Here is a 19,873-nt window from a genome sequence, read left to right as displayed (position 1 = left end):
TGAACGTGTTCTTGCAACTTCCCAAGTTCCACACCCTTCCCCCCACCCATTGGCTGTGTTCTGTCTATCTCAGGGTAAGAAACCATCTGCCTGCCCCTGTGCCTTTCTCTCTTCATCTCTCTGGCTTTTCTGTCTTTCCCTTTCTCCCTCCCCCCCTTGAAAAGGAGAGGGATGTTCAGGGTATGGGAAGGTGTTCTGTGATCTCTTATAGCGTGAAGCTTCTAATGAAGGCAGGCCCACAGCACTGACAGATCAAATGCAACAGGGAAGGCTTGTTTATCGGCTAATGAACACGATCCAGAATGTCAGTTAACTCCTGTTAACTATTTTCCTTCTTGACAATTAAAAAAAAAAAGAACAGATTTTACTTTAAAATGTTCTGGGAGCCTGGCTATGTCATAGCTAAGCACATGCCATTTAGCAGGAAGTTTGGCCGTGCATAACGCAGGCAGTCGTAAACCTTGTCTCACTATATCCCTTGGGTCTGATTTTGAAAATTTTCCAGAGATGCTTTAATAAATTAAAAGCTAGTGTGTCATATTTAAAGAAGACTGTTTTGCCAGTTAAACTTACTTTTCAAACAGGTAGTGACTGATGTATTAAACTTCATTATGCTGATAATAACAGTGTCACAATTAGGGTCACGGCTTTCATGTGGTCTGACCCAAAGAAGTTTCACGACTGTAGTTTTGCTAGCACAACTAATTATCCCAGTGATCTATTTGTGACTGCAATTAGATATTTCATGGCCTCTAAATAAATACGATTAGATAATTGGGCCATGCGTGAAATTTATACTATTATAATAGCCTCTGAGAACAAAAATAAATACTGTGAATTATTTTATAATCATCGAACCCTTGGAAGCACTGAAAGTGATTGCTTTCGTTTGCCTGCTACTCCCTGATAAGGTTTGCATGGCCTGGGATGCAGACCTGGAGCTCCCATGTAACTGCACTCACGTTTATGAATGTGGAACAAGGGGAAATGAACCAGGGCATTTACACTCTGTTAGAGATTGGAACATCACTTGTCCTGCTGCTCTGCCCTGCCCTGCACTGACTGGCTCTTTTCCCCCTTGTCCCCATCTCTACTTTCCAGTACCATGCACGCTAGTTAATCATCCTAGAAATTAGGGAAGAGAGCAACATTTATAAATGATTCCAAAGAAGATGGACAGCTTTATTTTAATTAATCTACCTCCTTTCCCCTCTAAAAAAAACCCACAAAAATCTATGACCTTTAATCACTGAATTGATTTGATATTAACAACAGCAAACACAAGAAAAAGGAAAATGCAGCAAGAGTCTGCAGTTGATTTATTTGCTCACAATTCATAATGCCATACCCAGCAATATACTCCACCAGGCAGAAAGGGTCCTCAGTCACATGCATCACCCCAGAACTGCTGACGTAGACTTAACTCTAACAGAGCTGACCGTAGTGTTTTCAGACAAAGCAGATTTCATCTGACTTGAATAATCAGATCTGAATCCTATGTTTAGCTTCTGTTTACCCATCTACTGTTTTAATTTGAAGTTACTTTCTATGCCTGTCAGTTCTGAAAATTGCAGTTCCATGTTGTTTAATTGGGCTTTTATTTAGATAGGCCTGTGGTTCTTGTTGGATGTACTTTCCTTTATATGATCCGAGTATAAGAACCCAGCTGGAGGTGGGTGGAGAGATGGCTTATTGGTTTAGAGCACTGCCTGCTCTTGCTTCTGAGCACCCACACAGTAGTTCATAACTACCTATAACTCCCGTTCCAGAGGATCTGGTCCCCTTTTCTGACCTTCACATGGACCAGCTGTGCGTGCGCGCGCACACACACACGCACACACACGCACACACGGCAGACAGACATACATGCCTGCAAAACATACAATAAAAATAAAGATACACTTTTAAAAAATAGTTAAAGCACAGGGTTACTAGTTGTAAAGATTTCAGAATACTTATGTTAGCTAATAAAATATTTATACTTCTAAAATACAAAAGATGAGACGATTCTGTCAAAAGAGTAAAATAATTAGTCTTGGAATTTGCATAAATCCAAACTTTAAAAAAAAAAAACCTTTTGGTTACATAGCTGGACTAAAGGCTAAATTGCTATAGTATTTAAAGATACTGTTTTTGTGAGGGAACGTGAATCTTGAATGGGATTCTTACTCCTTCCCTTATAGCATCATCTCTAAACTTTAGTTCCTTTGTCTACTAGGTGGTGCTTTTGTTTGTTTGGTTTTTTGGCAGGGTAATGCGATAATTATGTAAATATTTAAAACAGGGTTAATGTGTTATTTAAAGCAAGGTTAATGTGAGGTAAAGATTCAGTAAAATGACAGCAATTATTGTCAGGTAAGTAAGTATGGATGCCATTCACTTTTAGAAATGCTAGTTGAATTAGACAGAACAATCTTTGTACCCTAAAGATAGACATTTAAGAACGTTAAATGTAGAATCTAATTAGAAACCCAACATGTGTAACTTGATATTGTTAGGATTTTCCTTGAAGGGATAAAAATTTGCATACAAAGCAGCATGTAATAATAATGCGCAGTGTTTGGATACCTCCGTTTTGTTAAGTTTGTAATGGCTTCTTGTTGTCTGGCTTGCCGCTCTTTCATCTCCTGAGTGATTTATCTGAATTTGATTATTTGAGCTAATGATACTCGTGCACGAGTTCTCTGTGGTGCAGGCTCATCCTCTGGACTGTAGGATGAAGCAGTGTGTCTGGGCTGTACTTTATATGACCAAAGTAGCACCTCATGTAGTTAGATACCTCCTAGAAGGGCATAGGATTGTCCCTGGTTGAGAGCCATTGTTGTGATTGTCGGGTCGCATTTTAGAAAGAGAAAAATACAGCAGTAGGTAAGGCTAATGCCCTGTACCTTGATGTACACACCAAGTCGTCATATGACAGACGGATTGACTGTCTGTGCTGATCACTTTTTTAAAGGGTCCAAGTGAGTTTGCACCATTTTATTAGTCATGCGTATTTGATGAGTTCTTGGCCCTTGTTTTTCTGGTAGGATTTCAATACACCTATAGTAGCAATTCAGCCTGATAAGTTTATACGGTGGTACCCTTTATACCTCCAGGAATAAGTCATTGATCAATCTTTGTCAGTGAATGGCACCAGATAGATGAGGGCCATTCATTTTCTACCCAAATGCAGAATTATCTACTATCCTCAAAATGGAGTCAAAGCTGCTTATAAAATGGAGTCTCTCGAGTTAAGGTAAAGACTGAAAAAAAAAATCAATTTTCCACATTTTGTGTAACTTAGAACAGGGCACACCCTGATCTTACCAATAACAGAGAATAAAGTCTTACAAATTTAATATAATAGTTTACTAGACTGCCTAGTTAATTTTTTATTTCAGACAAAATTCTAGCCAGTAGTTACAAATATAAAAGCACCAAGATTACCACATTTAAAACCAGATACTCCTCTATGGCAAATAAGCGGTCAGTAACTGACTTTTCCATTTCATAATTTAGCAAGTTTTTAAGTGCTTAACAGTTGTGATAGACTAAGGTTGCCACTGACTGTTTGCTTTTCTCTTTGCAGAGTGATGTCAGTGTTTCTTCTGCTGAGTCTGGGAAAATTTTATCAGTTGGAATAAGCTGTGGGTCAAAACTTTAATAAGAGAGCAGCAGTGTCTACTTGTGGAGTTTCTGTGTGAAATGTGGCTGTCTGAGGCTCGGTGAAGTCTATGGTTGGCAGAAACCTAAGTGTAAAACTCCTATGAATTAAGTGGAAATTATTGTCCCTTTGTTTCAGTTAGGGAACTGGGACCACAGAGGCTCAGGAAATTCCTTCAGACTCGTCTGGAAATGCTTGCTTTTAACCGAATCTTACCACTGTCCCACTGGATCCTTGAAAGAGTTAGTATTTCAGAGAAGCCATAGAGCAGGGTTTAATCGTTAAAGAACTTTACTCTCACAGCTACAAATACTTCAGGCACACTGGAGGGAAAGGAGATAAATGCTCGGAGTGGGACCCTGAATTAATAAAATTTGGAGAATGACTTATTCAATTTGGTTAATTTGGTTATTAAAGCTAATTACAACCTTTGTAGTGATGACTGTTAAGACAAAAAGCCACATCTCTCATGGCACTAAACTTGAGTCTAGCATTAAGAACACCCATTCTGGATGAAACCTCTCTTTAAGGAGTTGAGCAATAAAAGAATGTTTCAAGCAAATTAATAGACTTAGATTTTTGAAAAAAAAAGTGTCTCCTTCCATAAAATGGAAATTCTCTAGTTAGGGAAATGCCAGCATGAAAGTTCAAGGCAAGTTTTTATGAATTTCTCTTCCTCTGGTCATACAGAAGTCCTCGTTGAAATGAGCCAAGGTTACTTAGGGCCTTGTGTTAAAGGCTCCCAGGCTCTCTGGGTTTGACCCTTGTCATGGCTACAGGCTGAGTCTTTGTAACCATCCCAGCTTCCCATGTTGGCATCTAAACTGTTGGGCACTAAGAAGCTACACCTTTGGAGGTGACTGGACCATGAGATCTCGTGGATAAAAGTAACGCCTTCTGAGAGAACCCTGGTGGAGACGTGCCAGTGTGCCTTGTGGGGATGCCTCAGGAAGGTACCGAGTCCTTCTGGAAGGTCCAGTCGCTGGATGCTGAATTTCTGAGACCTTGCTCCTGCCCTTTGGCCTCCTCTCCTGGCTGTGAAATGTTGCTAAAGCAACCAAACCAACTCAAGGCACTCTACATGGAGATAGTAATAGTTTTGCAGAGAATTACTATAATGAGTTGATGGGATGTGCTTGCAGGTTTTAAATAATGTAACTGGTAGCAGATAGTGGGCATCCAAGTAAATGGCAACTCGTTGGTTTTTCCTTCAGTGGTAGGGAGCACATTCAGGGCCTTGTGTTACAAATGTTGACTATACTGTGACTATACTAGTTATTCTATACTGTGAACACTACAGAAACATCATTGAAATGTGGATTTCACTGACCAGAGTGCATTCGCATCCGTGTATCCATGGTTGGTTTGTTGTTATAGGGCTATTCCACGGTCTTTTGACCCATTCACTAGTTGAAGAGCATTCAGATTGTCCGTTGCTGTTGCCTCAGTCAGACTTCCATAAGCATGGATTTCCAGGCGTGTTTTTAATTCTGCTGGGCAAATGTGGGAATGAGTTGTGGATCCTGTTGTAAAGGGTCTTGCAGGTGGCTGTCCACTTCTTCCTGCTACCTCAGCAGTTCACACGGTAGGTTCCGCCTCCTTGCCCGCAGTTATTACTGCCTTGTCTCCTTGTCGCACTGTGAGTGTAACTTACATTTTCCTAGTAGCTAATAATGCTGAGCACGTTTGTCTGTCTGTTTCTTCAGACAGCCCACTCTTTATTTTCTCTTTAATTAAATATCTTTCTACAGTTTTCTTCGCCACTTTTTAACAAACACTTCACAGAATATTGGTGTGGAGATTCCTGTCCACGAGTAGCTCCCTCCTCACCAGTGCTCTCTGCACCTGCAGTGCATTTGTTCGACCACTGAGCTGACACTAACACCTTTTCCCTCAATGCTTGTCGCACTTCAGGAGAGTTGACACTAAGTGCTGTACACTTCCTGGGTTTAATGACTGGTGGCGTATGCCTGCCTCTGAACTCTTCTACTCTGAGTAGTTTCACCATCTTAAATGTTTTCTGTCCTCTTCCATTTTAATGCCTTTCTTTCCCTTAGTTCCCAGAGCAACCTCTGATATCCCTCCCCGAGCTCCATTAGCTTGCCTTTTCCAGACGTCCCCTGGCTCAAACGCTGTCGTATGGAGCCTTTTGGATTGGTTTCCTCTGGCAGTGATTCCTCACTCTTACATGCTCGGCTCACTGTGTCAGTTTGTACAGTTTTCTTCATGACTGTTGAGAAGGCTGTGTACTTTGGTTGCTCATTGTGACAACTGTGACTTGAGGAGTCCTTCCCCGGGTGTGTGACTCCTTGTCATTCCCTCATCTTTCTGGAACAGTTTTTAGTGTGGTCAAAGCCCATTTCATCGTTTGCCTTTCATGGACTGCCCTTTTGGTACTCTGGCTAATACTCCTTACCTAGCTCGAGATACTTTACTGGAAGCTTTGTGTCCTTAAGCTTGATACTTAGGTGTGTGGTCGCCTTTGATTTATTTTACGTGGTTGATAGTGTTGGGGCAGTTGCTAATTTTCTGTCCACGTGTTCTGTCAATTACTGACAGAGGAGTATGAAAGTCTACAGATAAGCTGAAACATTTCTGATGTTCCTTACAGTTCCGATTATTTTTGCTGGGATGTTAAGGCCTTGAGTACAGCCTAGGGTTCTCTCAAGCAAGAACGTTTATCATCATGCAGTGTCTGACTCCACACCTGTCCTTAAATCTACAATGAAGTCCCTCCCCCTTACTTTGACACAGTCTTCCTTTTTAGTCCCTTTACATTTATCATCATATATTATGGATGCCATTATATTGGTTCTTAGTCTTTAATCTGGCTTGATTGCCCCTTTTAATTGGTGATTAGAACGTGTGATACAAACACACACACACACACACACACACACACACACACACACACACACATTTGATAGAGCTAAGAATTGAACTCATGGCCCTGCACATCATTTCTGTTATTTATTCTTAGACAGTCAGCTTTCTTTTTGGTGTTATTTCTCTTTAATCAGGAATACTTGGCTTGAGCGTTTTTCTAAAATAGATCTTGTAGCAGTGAATGCTGTAGTTCCCTTGTTCTGAGAATATCTGGGTCTCCCCGTGTTTCCTAGGTGATAGATCTTGTCACTGCCCATAGAATTGGGCATTGGCTTTCCAGCTCCTTTTAGCACTCAACAGATAATGTTCATTGGATCCTGCCCTGTGTGCATGGTTTGTTTGTTTGTTTGTTTGTTTGTTTGTTTGGGGCTTTGTTTGATTTTATTTTGCTTTTCAGCAATTTGAGTATGCTATGGTTGGTCATTGGTTCTCTCTGAGCTGACCCTTTTCTGGGGTTGACTTAAGCTGCTTAGATCTGTAAATTAATATCATTCTGCAAATCTGAACAGGTTTTAGTAATTATTTCTTCCAGGGTCTTTTACTTCTCATCTTGTAACCCAGTGACACAGATGTTAACCAACCTTTGCCATTTGCCTACCCGTTTAAGAGTCTATTGAGTGCCATCTAGTTGGTCTTCTGTTTGTCCCACGAGGTCGCCTCTCCCCTAGGTTCACTCTTTTCCTATGCTGTCTCTTCAGCTTTTGGTCTCATTCAATACATTTGTTTCACATACTGTTCTTTACTTATAGAATTTCTGTTTGGTTCTTTTTCATAGTTTGCATTTCATTACTGAGGATGACGTCGCGGTTTTTTTCCTTAATTGCTTTTACCTGCATGTAGCAGAAGACAGTTACTGTTACTATCAAGTCTCTAATGCTGACATCTTGCTCATCCTACTTGACATCTGTTGGAGTTTCTCTTGAGAGCTGACACATTTTCCTGTTTCTTTGTAGACATTTTACCATCAGAATTTGATTAAAACTCCCTAGAGAGTGAAAAGTGAAAACAACCAACCAAGGTGATCAGACCATAACCTGTCACAGCACTTTTGGCTGAGGGCTGCGGTGTCAGTGGTCTGAGGCTCCGCCATTGTGCCTTGCTTCTGTCCCATGTGCATGCTGTGGTGAGGACTTGGACAGCCCCCCTCACCGTCTCTGAGCTGGGCTTTTCCTTTCCCAGACTTGCTGGGGGGAAATCAAGTTTCAGGTTTTTTGTGCATCTGCCCGTGTAGAGCTCCTTGAGTGAACCTATTATCTGACATCAAGTCCAGGAGGAGAAGAAATGCAGGTGAGGAGCAGTGGAAACCGCAGTCCTGTGGGTCACTTGCTGTCTTAGGTCCTCTCCCGGACCAGCTCACTTCCGCTCACTTCTCAGAGCCCTTGGGTTTCTGCTTCTCATTTGTCCAGAGGTTTTCCTTGTAATCACTGGGAGGACGAGACACTGTGGTGAGCTTAGTCCATCTTGGCTGACCGTGTGTTGTTTCTAACTGGCAATTTGAAAGTTTTAAAATGTAGATTGTAAATACCTGTGGCTTAGACAAGCTGAAGCTGTTTTGGTTTGTTTTAACTTTGTATATTTTATTTTTACAGTTTAAGTTTTTAAGCTATTTTACATTTACAGTACCAGGTTCAGGAAGTATGGAAGACTGTTGTGCATTGCTTCTGGGCAAAGCAAACAGCGTCCACCTAGTTCATTTCTACCTTTCTTACCCAGCTGACAGAGATTAAACAAAACCATAGACATCTGCACGTGTCTCCCTAGAGAAGACATGTTGTGAATGTTGGAAGGCATTGGTATCACCTTATTTAGAAATTAATAGTTTTAAATGTGCGAAATATTTATGCTAACTACCTTTTGAAACTATGCAGAAAGCATAAGTTCACCATTATTTTATTTAAATAATGAGGTATTTCTTTCCCTTGAATTCATCCGTACTTTTCCTTCTGGAAAAGCTAGGGAAAGCTTTACTAGTATGTCTCTCGGCATTTAGTGGTTATGTGAAGATTGGGACCTGTGAGATGGCTTAGGAAAGTGTGCTCAATGGAACTTACTTTTTGTTTTGTTCTGTTTTGTTGCCTCTGAGACAGTATTTCACTGGTCTGGAACTCACTGTGTACCACAAGCTCCCTCAGGACTTGTGAGTCTCCTGCTTAGCTTCCCAAGTGATAGCTGTGTGTCATCAGACCTGCCTTTGAGATTTATTTGTAAATGATTCATTTTATTGACGTCTAAACTTGAACTTTTACTCCATTTACATGTGCGTGTGCATGTATGAGAATGCATGTACACACATGCACATAATTATGGATACGATAATGCTTGAAATTCTTGTAAGGAGGCTAGGAATGTATGTCCATACTGTAGTCTTATTCTTTTATTATACAAAGATATTCTTTGACAGTAAGTTTGATTTGGGAGAAGAGTGAAGCAGAATAGTATATTGCAGTGCCAGCGTGCATACTGTGTTTAAATTGAACCCTGTGATTGATGTCATTGGCTTTAATATGGGAAGTATACTGAAAGTAAGAAGGGAGGCAGAGCTAGTGTGTAAGGGCTCATTGGTCTTCATTTAAACTTAGAGTCTGGGATATCTTCTGTCAGGTGACCTGGCAGGATCCTGTCCATCTTGACTTGATTCAGATTTTGTCTTTAGCTGTTAGTCGTGAACATCTTTATAATGTTTGAAATGCATGTCTTTGTCCTCTTTAAACTAGGTGCTCTGTGGATGTGTATCGTATTAAACCCCCACTGTAAGTTGGAGCAAAAGGCCAGTTGGCTGAAACAGCTGAGAAAATGGAACAGTGTTGATGTCTGTCCGTGGGAAGATGGAAATCATGGCGGTGAATTGCCCAACCTAACCAATGCTCTGCCTCAGGGTGCAAATGCCAACCCAGGTGAGTCCACACTGCTATCCTGCCCCTTCCCGCCTGCTTCACTGGGCACACGTTTGTAATGTTAACAGATAATGGCCGGGGACTTACATAATTCAAGGACATCCATGGTGGTTTTGAATGCGTGCATGAGTTTTGATTGTAACTAGGAACATCATATGCTTTCTAAAATATACAATGCAGATAGATATGATAATCCTGCATATTAGTGGGGATTAAAAGGATCCACTAATTGTTTAGTTTGAATTTTACATTTTAATTACAAACACAGGGTAGGGAAGTGTCACATTACTGTGTAAAAACTGTTGAGATGCTTGAGGAACGTATTTGCTGACTTTTTTGGTCAGTTCATATTCAGACTTAATGTGTGTACTTAATTGCTTTAGACTATAGCATGGGTCTGTGAGCTAAGGCCCTGTGTTACTCCTGGCATTTGCATCAGGGAACTTGACTGTGAGAAGATTATGTAGTTTATTTGGTCCCACCCACAGGTGAACAGTGCCCTCAGTCTGAGACAACCAAGAAATGTTTCCACCTGTTTCCAGAATAATCCATAATTTTATCCTGTAGTTTCAGTTTCTCTTCTGTCTTTTAAAAACAAACTACTCCTTGGCTTCACTTTTGTCTGTGAGATGTTACTGCATTTTTTGGTCTTTTTCAAAATCACATTCTTAACTTGTTAAGTCTTGGACAAATCTACTGTTAGTAATTTGTACCAATATTCTTGAATTTTATGCTTGGTGGGGGACTTGAAAGTGATTTAAATCACACGATAGAAGCAGGGTTGGAATTAGCATTAGAAGGATCCCGAATCATGCATTCTTTGCTGATCAACAGAGGAGTGGCTATTCCTAAAGAGAATGCTATGCAGTGTGCGGAGGTCAAATGTGGTGATAGCAAAGTGTTTCGGTCTTTACCGAGAATGTCCTCAGGGACTTGCCCATCAAGGAGAGGTTTCGGGCCCTAGAAGATGATCATCAGGCTGTTTTAACTGGAGATATTTGCCTTGGGAATTCAGTGTTTGAAGTCCATCCTGTCTGTAACATGTTCATGACGATGTTACTTAATAATTAAATGTAGCCCTCAGATCTCCATTTTTTTCCAAGTTGTCGAGTTTAATTGGTCAACGTTTATTCTTTCATTGCTAGAGAAGTGTTCTTTGATGTCTGCCTACGTGATAGCTTTAATCTTCTGTTTTTATAATTGGAGGTTTTCTGAGTTTTGGTTGCTGCTATTTTGGGGAGACTGTCACTTTGACATCCTACAGTTTTACATTTGACTTTCTGGTTCTGATGTTACTTTTGATTTAATCTGAAAATCCTGTGGAAACTGGGTGGCAGCTGGAGAGATGGCTCAGTGGTTAAGAGCAGTGCTCTTTCAGAGGATGTGCCTCTGGTGCCCAGCACTCACATGCTAACTTGCAACCATGTGTTACTCTAGTTCTATGGGATCTAATGCCCTCTGCTGGCCTCGGTGGGTACCAGGCCTGTGCACAGTACATAGGCACACAAGGAGGTAAAACACCAGTGTATAAGAAGAAAAAATGATCTAGCTTTCAGGGCAAACCAGGACAACAGCTCGTTTCCCTTACTGTTTGACTTTGGCAGGGTAAAGCCATGTCTGCGTTTAGTCCAAAGGCAGTGCTGTGACTTTTGTGCCTAAGGGTACCTGCTTTTTAGCAGACACTCAGTCCTTTCTGAGGGGTCGTGAGAAAAACCATTGCTTCCAAGGGGTGGTGGTTACCATACCTACAGAGGGTGTAGTTGCTCGAACCTGGAACCACCACCTCGCTGTTCTCTCTAGAGGAGAGCCTGGGCACTGAGGGGCTCAACCCAGTAGCTGAGGCATCACACGGAGCTCACTGTGCGTCTGGGAGTTAGAGTGCACACACAAGCCTTCTGACGCCCACCATGGCTAGGGGGATTAGTTAAGCTTAGTGAACAACATCTGGATCCTTCTCTTTCAGGAGGGCTTTTAAAGATTATAGAGTGAACGCCTGCCTGCCTGTCTGTCTTTTTTTGTTTTTGTTTTTTGTTTTGTTTTTTGTTTGTTTGTTTTAAAAAGTAAGAATTCACCTTTTACTTTCCCAATTTTCCCATTTTTTTGTTATATGCTATTTTTTAAATACTTAAGAGTTTGTGTATATCTATTTTTGTGCTCATCATGGTCATTTAAATACAATTTTGTGAAAGTTTAGCCTTTTTTGGTGACTCTCGGTTCTGTTGGTATCTTGGAGCAAACCAGTATGTGTTCTCTACTCCTCTCTGTACTGCGACGAAACAGTGACAGTTCCTTTCATTCTCTAACGAAACCACAGCACATGCTTGGATTACTGTCATATCAGAGAGCCGCATCAGTACTTGAACACTAACTCACGGTCACAGCATGTGTAATAGCAGGTTGCCATTTTATAGTCTCTTCAGTTTTAAGTTTTACCTTTGCAACTTGAAGTAAAGAAAACAAATACTAAGACCACTTTAAAATACCTAGGAAAATTCCTTAAAATTCTTTTAAAAATTATAAAAATTCAAGGAAACTTGAATTTTTGGATATTTAACTAGGAGAGGTTATAAAATTTTTCCCCTCCTGGGAGTAGCACATTTATCCTGATTGACAAAAGGCAGTTAAACGTTGGATCCATCCCTCCAGTTTTACAGAATGGTCATCCATCTGCTGCTAGCAAGGATCCTGGCCAGGAGCCACAGCAGATAGTCACCTGCACCTCTGTATCTGTCATGTGTGCACTTCAGTATGTCTTCCCTCTAGATACGGATCACTAAGTTGATAAGAGACCACTCTGAAGTGTGGTGTCTTTGTGGACTTACCAACAGCCATTGCAAATGGCTGCATTGGCTAATCCTGTAGTAAGGGTGTGTTTGACTCTTGGCAGTGCTTGTGTGCCAAACTGTGACAAATCATGGCTTAGTTCCCTCAGCAGGACAGAGCCCAGGTAGATGGGTCCACCAGGCTGCTCTTTTCAGCACGGCTGCAGCCCTTGCGTGTAGTTTGCCTTTTGTCTGCTCAGATAGAGGTCCAGGGACTGGAAGTTAAAACCTTGCCGTAAAGGAAGCTCTTCATTTTGCATCTTATTTAGTTGAGTCTTAGAGAGCAACGGAGGGGGCTATCCTTGAGCACAGTTAAGTATACGTAAGTGAAACGGTTCAGTGCAGGCTTGTGCCACAGTTGAAGGTACGTTTGGAGTTGGGGCCCAAGGGGTGGGAGTTCCTGTAGTCTCTTTAGGAGCTGAATAATCCAAGGAGCCGAGGTGAGAATATCCTTTATTCCCCAAACATTTCTTTTCTTCGTCAGGTCCTGAACCTTGAACCCCCTTCGGACTGTATGCTTCTGCTCTCTTGTGATGCCCCGGCATACACTATGCTGGGGACATCACACCAGTCATGGAACCTGCCCAGGAGTCAGGAGACAGCCTGTAGGGCAAGGTAAGTGCGCTGGTTTGTTTTGTAGCTATGTTGTGTGGCTTTGTGAACTGTTAACCAGATGCATTTATGCCCTTTGGGATATAAAGTGGCATTTCATCATTATATCCCAAGAAGCATAATAGTTTTAATTGTGCAAAACCGCACAATATAGTTAAAAAATACAACCAAAAGCACAACCCTTACGCATATTTTGAAGGCTGACTGCATCCTCCTGTAAGGTTCCATGGCTGGTGTCGCATCTCTTGCATAGTGTTTGTGAGAGCTGTGGATCCCATCAGGGGCAGCCCAACACAGCTCCTCAGAAGTAGGGAGCAGTGAGTTTTCCTGTGATTTTTGTTTTTATATTTTAAAGACAAGTGCCTCTTTTGCGTATATTTGGCCTGGAGACTAGACATGACAATTCTTTTTGCAGGATGCCTTTAACCATAGCTTTAATGGCCGCAGAACGTTTGCGTTTGATAAAGCAAGTAAATGACTGGCAACTCTTTAGGCTCACTGCCTTCTAGCACTTAGGATGCGAGGCTGTTCATTCACCCTCCATCCTTCTGCTTAGCGGGTGCAGGACAGTGTGTGTGGGTGTGTTCATGAACATCTGGCCGCAGAATGGTATGACTGATTTATTCACATGTGAATAATAGCTGACACGGCTTTCTGAATTGTGGAAAAAACAGATTCATCGAACAGGCCTCACCGGACAGTGTTCACCAGAGCCATCGAGGCCTGTGACCTCCACTGGCAGGACAGCCACTTGCAGCACATTATCAGCAGTGACCTGTACACCAACTACTGTTACCATGACGACACTGAAAACTCCCTCTTTGACTCCCGGGGGTGGCCCCTCTGGCATGGTAAGTGGCCAAACTGGAAAGACATTTCCATGACTTACTCCTTTGTTTAGTTTCTATAGCATTATTAGAGTGGGAGGTGGAGAACCGAGGTATTCAATGGGCGACAGATGAATGCTTGGCACAGGGGTCTGAAATTTCCATTGAGATCCAAGTTCAAAACAGGTTTCCTATATCTTCTTCTGTGGCACTTGGGGAGAAACATCTACTGCAGCAGCCTGCTTTTATGGATAGATCTGACAGCAGCCACTTTACCCCCTTTCTGGGTTTCTGTTTGTAGAACACGTTCCTACAGCCTGTGCAAGAGTGGATGCGTTGCGTTCTCACGGGTACCCCAGAGAAGCCCTGAGACTAGCGATAGCTATTGTGAACACATTACGACGACAGCAGCAGAAGCAGTTGGAAATGTTCCGGACTCAAAAAAAAGGTGATTATGAAAGAGATGGTCTCTGTTGGCATGGGATTCTGGGTGAGGATGGAACTTGGTTTCACGTTCTGCTGGAAGAGATGATGGGAATTTGAAAGCACAACCATAGAAATGGTTTTATTCACCACTCTAAAAACGTTTGATATAAGACATTCGTGGTATGCAACCGTACATATCAGACACCCATAAGCTAAAGACACATGAAAAACTTTAATTTGATAACGTATCTATAAAGATAAAATCTTTTGGCTTTGGTTGAATGTTGAAAGTAGAAAAAAAAATCCTACCTAATTTTTTAAGGTGATTTTTTTATTTTTTGAACAGCTGATGATCTGTCTGGATCATCTAAAATGGAAGCCAGACATCTTCTTAGTGTTTTAGTTCAAACTCTTAAGAATTCTACAGCAGCTGCCCATCCTTGAATCCCAGCAGCATGTCTCGGGTGGCACCCTTAGCTGATGACTGCTGTCTGTTTCTGAGGTCCCTCTTCTGTACAGCCGGTCTCAACATGGGGTGGAGGTGGGCTGTCTTTAATAGTACTAAGATCAACCAACTAATTCCTAGAAAGTCTGAAGCAAGGCCTGGCATTCTATACTTTTATAGCCACAATAATCTGTGTTTGAGGACTTGTTACTTATTGAAAGTGATCAGAACAGAAATCCCTGTTTGGTGTGTTGGCTGGTTGGTTGGTTTCTCAAGGTCTACAAATGACATCTGATGAGCTATCAACTGACAGGACACCTTAACTTGTCTTTACCTCAGTTTACTAGTTGATTAGTCTTCTCATTTTGAATAAGCATCATAGTAGTGACAACAAAGGCTGTTAGTGGCTCTCAGCTTGCGGATCGAGAGGGAGATAGACACATCTGCTTTTCCTAGTTGCACACTCGTTCCTCCTGTAAGCAAATGTTTCTTGGGGTGACTTGCTTTGCTCTAATTTTTTTTAAATTATGAACAGTTACAGTTATATTTACTGTTGGCTCTTATTATTAGTTGTGTTTTTAATCCATTGGTCCTTAGACATGCCCGCCTTGAATACAGATAGTAATGAAAAGTTGTTGGAATAAGCTGGAGGTTAGCAAGTGCTGGCTCTAACTTTCAATTTCCTGTATGGTGAAACTACTGGGAGTGTAGGCTGGCACTGTCAGTCACTGTGCAAAGAATTCCAGAGTTACAGTTTGAACCACAGAAAGGGCAGTGCAGATCAGACTGGATGTCAGTGTCCTCGATATGCAGCGACTCTGCTCATTCTCCTGAAATGCATTACTGCTAGACCCTGTAGACAGCGTCTCTGAAATCCACTTCCTCTAAACACGTGGATTGTGTCTGGTCCAGGTATTTGCTTCTGAACTGTATAAAGGATAGCTTTCAAACTAAGAGGACGCACAGAACTTCGTTTAATGTCAAAAGAATTGGCTCTGGATGATCCTAGAAACCATGTAAATTTTTCTGAGGAATTTTAGTTTTAAATTCTGTTTTGTAAAATTGTTCCATTTAAGAAACAAAAAGTAAAAATGTTAAAGAAATCACGTTGGGGACCGGCAGTGGGGAGGGGAGCATCGGGGCGGGGGCAAAACAAAGAAAGGAAGGAAGGAAAGAAGGAAGGAAGGAAGGAAGGAAGGAAGGAAGGAAGGAAGGAAGGAAGGAAGGAAATCAATCAACCAATCACATTGGGTTTAACCACTGCGATTTGCCTCAGAGTCAGGTGTGCTATAGCCCAGGCCTGGGCCATCTCAGACACATTCTGTATCATCCTGCAAGTGATGAAACTTGTTTCTGGCAGCTCTTGAGTATTGTTAGGACTGTGTATCTGTCCCTGATTTGCTGTTGTTTATCCTAATATTAGAATGGACCTTAATATTAGGTGTTGCTTACAGTTACTTGTAAATGGACCGAGGTTAGTGAATGTAGTGTCTGAGTATTTCAGTTCCCTTGGTGTTACTTGTCAGCTTTCTGATTCTGAAAGAAAATAACCTCTCCCTCTCTTTAAAAGTTTGTTTCTTAGAAATCTCTCTCCTGCCTGTAGATTTCTCCTAACCATATACAATTTCTAAACCGAGCATCCAGAGTTAGCCGAACCAGAGAGTGTGGCTGTTGCTTCTCTCCTTGTACTTGTTATGCATGTGAAAGCCAGTGGCCAAAACCAAGGGAATGATGACCTTTCTGAGGACTCTAGAGTGCAGCTTGAATAAGATTTCATGTGCTGTTCTCATGCGCTAAGAGTTAGTGATGTAAAATCAGAAGGCTTCCAAAGAAATGGTAAATTCATGGATGAGGCTTTGGCTGACTATGAGTCAGTTTGTTAATCTATGCTTCAGATAACTAGATTTTATTTTCTTTTAAGAAAGAGATCTACTGTTTTATTATTTTGGTAAGCAGCTTTAAATAGCATTTTATAGTAGATCATACTGTAAAACATTTGCAGGGTTTCTTCTCAGCACTTTCACACACAAGAGAGCTAACATTCTGTAAAGAAAATGAAAAAAAATGTTTTTGTCAAAATCTAACTTGAGCTATAGCTCACTCTTGCTGAAGGTCCACTCTTAACCGGTCTCCCGGAGAGGAGAGCCACTGTGAGGTGATTAAACAGTGCTGGCGTGAGGGTTGGTGTCAGACCCAGGGCGTCATTGCTCCGCTTCTCATTGGGATGACCCAGTGAGTGCTGGCGGTGACCGTGTGAAGATGTATCTCCTGATCTCAGCTGATTGCTCAAGGGCACAGAGGTAGCAGGATGAGCCCCTGTCTCTCCAGCAGTAGGACAGTACTGTGAATGTTAGCACATGGTGTCGGGCACACGAGTTACACAGATGAGGGGAGCCATTCTTGGACTTGAGTGCCATTTGATTGATTGACAGATGAACCTTTACACTCATCAAGTGGACATTGTAGTACCTTTCAGCTGATAGATTTTTAACTAATAAGGACCTTTCCATCTGAATTAATTACTAACTGTTCAGAGTGCTGCTATTAAATCAATCTGTATTACCCATATTTCTCTCCCGTCATCTCCGTCTCTCCGTTTCTCCATTTCTTTTTTAAACAGAGCTGCCCCATAAAAGCGTAACCTCAGTAACCAATCTGGAAGGCTGGGTTGGACACCCCCTGGACCCCGTGGGCACTCTCTTCAGTAGCCTCATGGAAGCTTGCCACACTGACGATGAGGCCTTCTCTGGGTTCTCAGATTGTACAGGTAAAGTCATTGGCGTTTGTTTGTTCCTTCTCTTTTCTAAACCCATATGATGTTAGTCCTTGTCTTTCTTTATAATATATAAATATATTATAATATAGATATATATATATTTGGTTCTTGATATATTTCTTTTTACTTTATGTATATTGGTATTTTGCGCATATATATATACACATACACACACACACACACACACACACACACACACACACACGAATAATAGTGTCGGATCCCCTGGAACTGGAGTTATAGACAGTGGTGGGCTGCCTTGTGGGAGCTTATACTTGAACCCAGGTCCTTTGGAAGAACAGTCAGGGCTCTTAACAACCGAGCCATCTCTCCGGCCCCTGGTATGTTGTATGAAGCCATGTAGTTAACGGGATCTGTGGGTTAGTGATAGTAAGCGCTAGGAAATAGGCACTCAAGCCTCAGGTGGGCCTCCCCCATGGCAGCATCTTCAGAATCAACATCTGGCAGTATTTGTCAGTGACCTGAACTCTTCTGGCACATGAATCCTGTATTAAGAATTTAATGGGGGGGGGCAAACAAAAGAATTTAATAACATTTATATGTGTTCAACCTTGATTATGATAAAGAAATAAATACGGCTATACACCATAGCTTTCAGGACTAGAGTATTTAGTTGCTTTTCAAAGTTGTCTTTGCATGAAAATGACTTAAATATTTTGAGACTAATTTTGGGAACTAGCAAATACCTTTGAAATGTTTGACACCATACATTCCATAACAGAGATTTCTCTTCAGTCTTGGAAATTCAGAATCATCCCTCAAAAGCTTACCTAAGGCAGAGGTGAGGAAGGGAAAGGACTGTCCTTTTGTTAGTTCCAGGATGAAATGAAACAAGTTTGACATTCTGTCTGTCTCGGTGTCGCCCTCAGCGGTTGCCTTCCTGAGTTGCAGGTGACCCGAGTTCTGTGGGGAGGGTGACACGTGGGAGTCTGAATACACCTTTACGACTGAAGTTAAATTTCACATGGACACTCCTGACCTGAGACAAGAGAATGCTTCTCTGGCATTGACTGACCTTGGATAACAAAAAGACCCTGAAGTTGAGTTGCACATGCTGTATTCTGTACTCATCTCACTAGAAATGTTAGTATTACAGAAAAAATATGAAGACATTGTTCATGCACATCTTAAAGTATACCATTATAATCATGTAATTTTTTAACATTGACTTTTTATTATTAGCATATATTAGTTATACAATATAATGAGTCTTATAACTCTGATGGCATGGAATTGTATTTTTGTTTAAAATCGTTTTCCACTCTTTAAGGTCCTTAGTACCCCACAAATCCTAATCCCACAAAACATACACTCTTATCATCCATAGTCACAGTTTAAAATACACTAGAAAGCTTTGCATTCTACCATGAAATTAGGTGTTCTGACTTTCTCCGAGTTAAGTGAGTTCAGTCACCAGTACTGATTAGAGCATGTAATTTGTGCCTGTCAGTATCAAATGTAACTTAAGTACTCTCTTTGTGGCATTTTATAGACAATGTGGGACAGTGCAAATCCCTGGAGTACCACCATCTGCCTGCACACAAGTTCTTAGAAGAAGGGGAGTCCTATGTAACACTGGCTGTAGAGGTAGCCCTGATAGGCCTGGGGCAGCAGCGAATCATGCCTGACGGGCTGTACACACAAGAGAAGGTTTGCCGGAATGAGGAGCAGCTCATTTCTAAACTTCAGGAAATCGAATTGGATGACACACTGGTGAAGATTTTTCGCAAGCAAGCAGTCTTCCTATTAGAAGGTAATGGGGTGCTAAAGGGGTGTGGTTTATGTACTGATCTTTGTTCCATTAAGAGCTCGGTGTGGATACATTAGATGTGGTAGGATAGATCCACAGACCACCTGAGACGTGCTCACTAGAAAACCCGTCAACCAACTTAAAATATACATGTCCAGGTCTTGATACATTGGTTTAGCTTGTCATATAGGGTAGCTTGTTTGAAATCAGCCCCATTTAAGGAGGTCACTTGCTTTGTAATGGGCTATTTTTATTTAGGCTGCGTGGCTCCTGAGATAAATGTAGCGTTGATACTTAGTGAGATGTTCTTGGTACCCGTGTTCCTATTTGCTTGAGCAAGTACAGATAAAGTAGAAAGTGACTGGCATTCCTGTGGATGTGTTGGCTCTCACAACGTCTGGCCTTGCAGTGCCGTGTTTAATTGTCAACAAAGAACTGGGAGCTGCAGGAGTGGTTGCTACTCTTCTTTAATAATGTCACGGCGTTCAGTAGGCATAGGTTCGCCGAGGAAAAAGGCTTCAGAGACGACCTGAAGCAATGGGGGATTTTCTTGATTTTGTAAGATCTAGGTTTGATGGTCCTAAACTTACATAACTTAGTGTGTGCAAATGTCGTTATAGCTACTAGTCTTTTTGAGATGTGTGCTGTGATCCTGGGATTTTTCTGTGGTTGGTGGTAAACTGTGTTCACATTTTATATCATGGACTGCTACAGAGCAAACACTAATTTAAAACCTCTTTTAATTTTTACAAAACTTAGATCTATTTG

At 41.5% G+C, this 19,873-nt stretch overlaps 1 protein-coding gene across 1 annotated transcript in view; it reads left to right on the top strand.

Annotated features, from left to right (window-relative positions):
• Window positions 1-19,873, top strand: part of Zswim6 (zinc finger SWIM-type containing 6) — a 192,906-nt gene that overhangs the window by 159,544 nt on the left and 13,489 nt on the right. Inside the window, 5 exon segments of the mRNA XM_032898917.1 lie at window positions 9,247-9,426; window positions 13,535-13,711; window positions 13,989-14,135; window positions 17,179-17,325; window positions 18,848-19,108. Coding sequence (XP_032754808.1) covers window positions 9,247-9,426; window positions 13,535-13,711; window positions 13,989-14,135; window positions 17,179-17,325; window positions 18,848-19,108 — 912 coding nt within the window.

The sequence above is a fragment of the Rattus rattus genome, chromosome 3 (assembly GCF_011064425.1).
Source record: "Rattus rattus isolate New Zealand chromosome 3, Rrattus_CSIRO_v1, whole genome shotgun sequence".
In the NCBI taxonomy this organism is placed as follows: Eukaryota; Metazoa; Chordata; class Mammalia; order Rodentia; family Muridae; genus Rattus; species Rattus rattus.
Note: the sequence above shows the minus strand (reverse complement) of the source record. Positions and strands in the feature narration are given on the sequence as shown.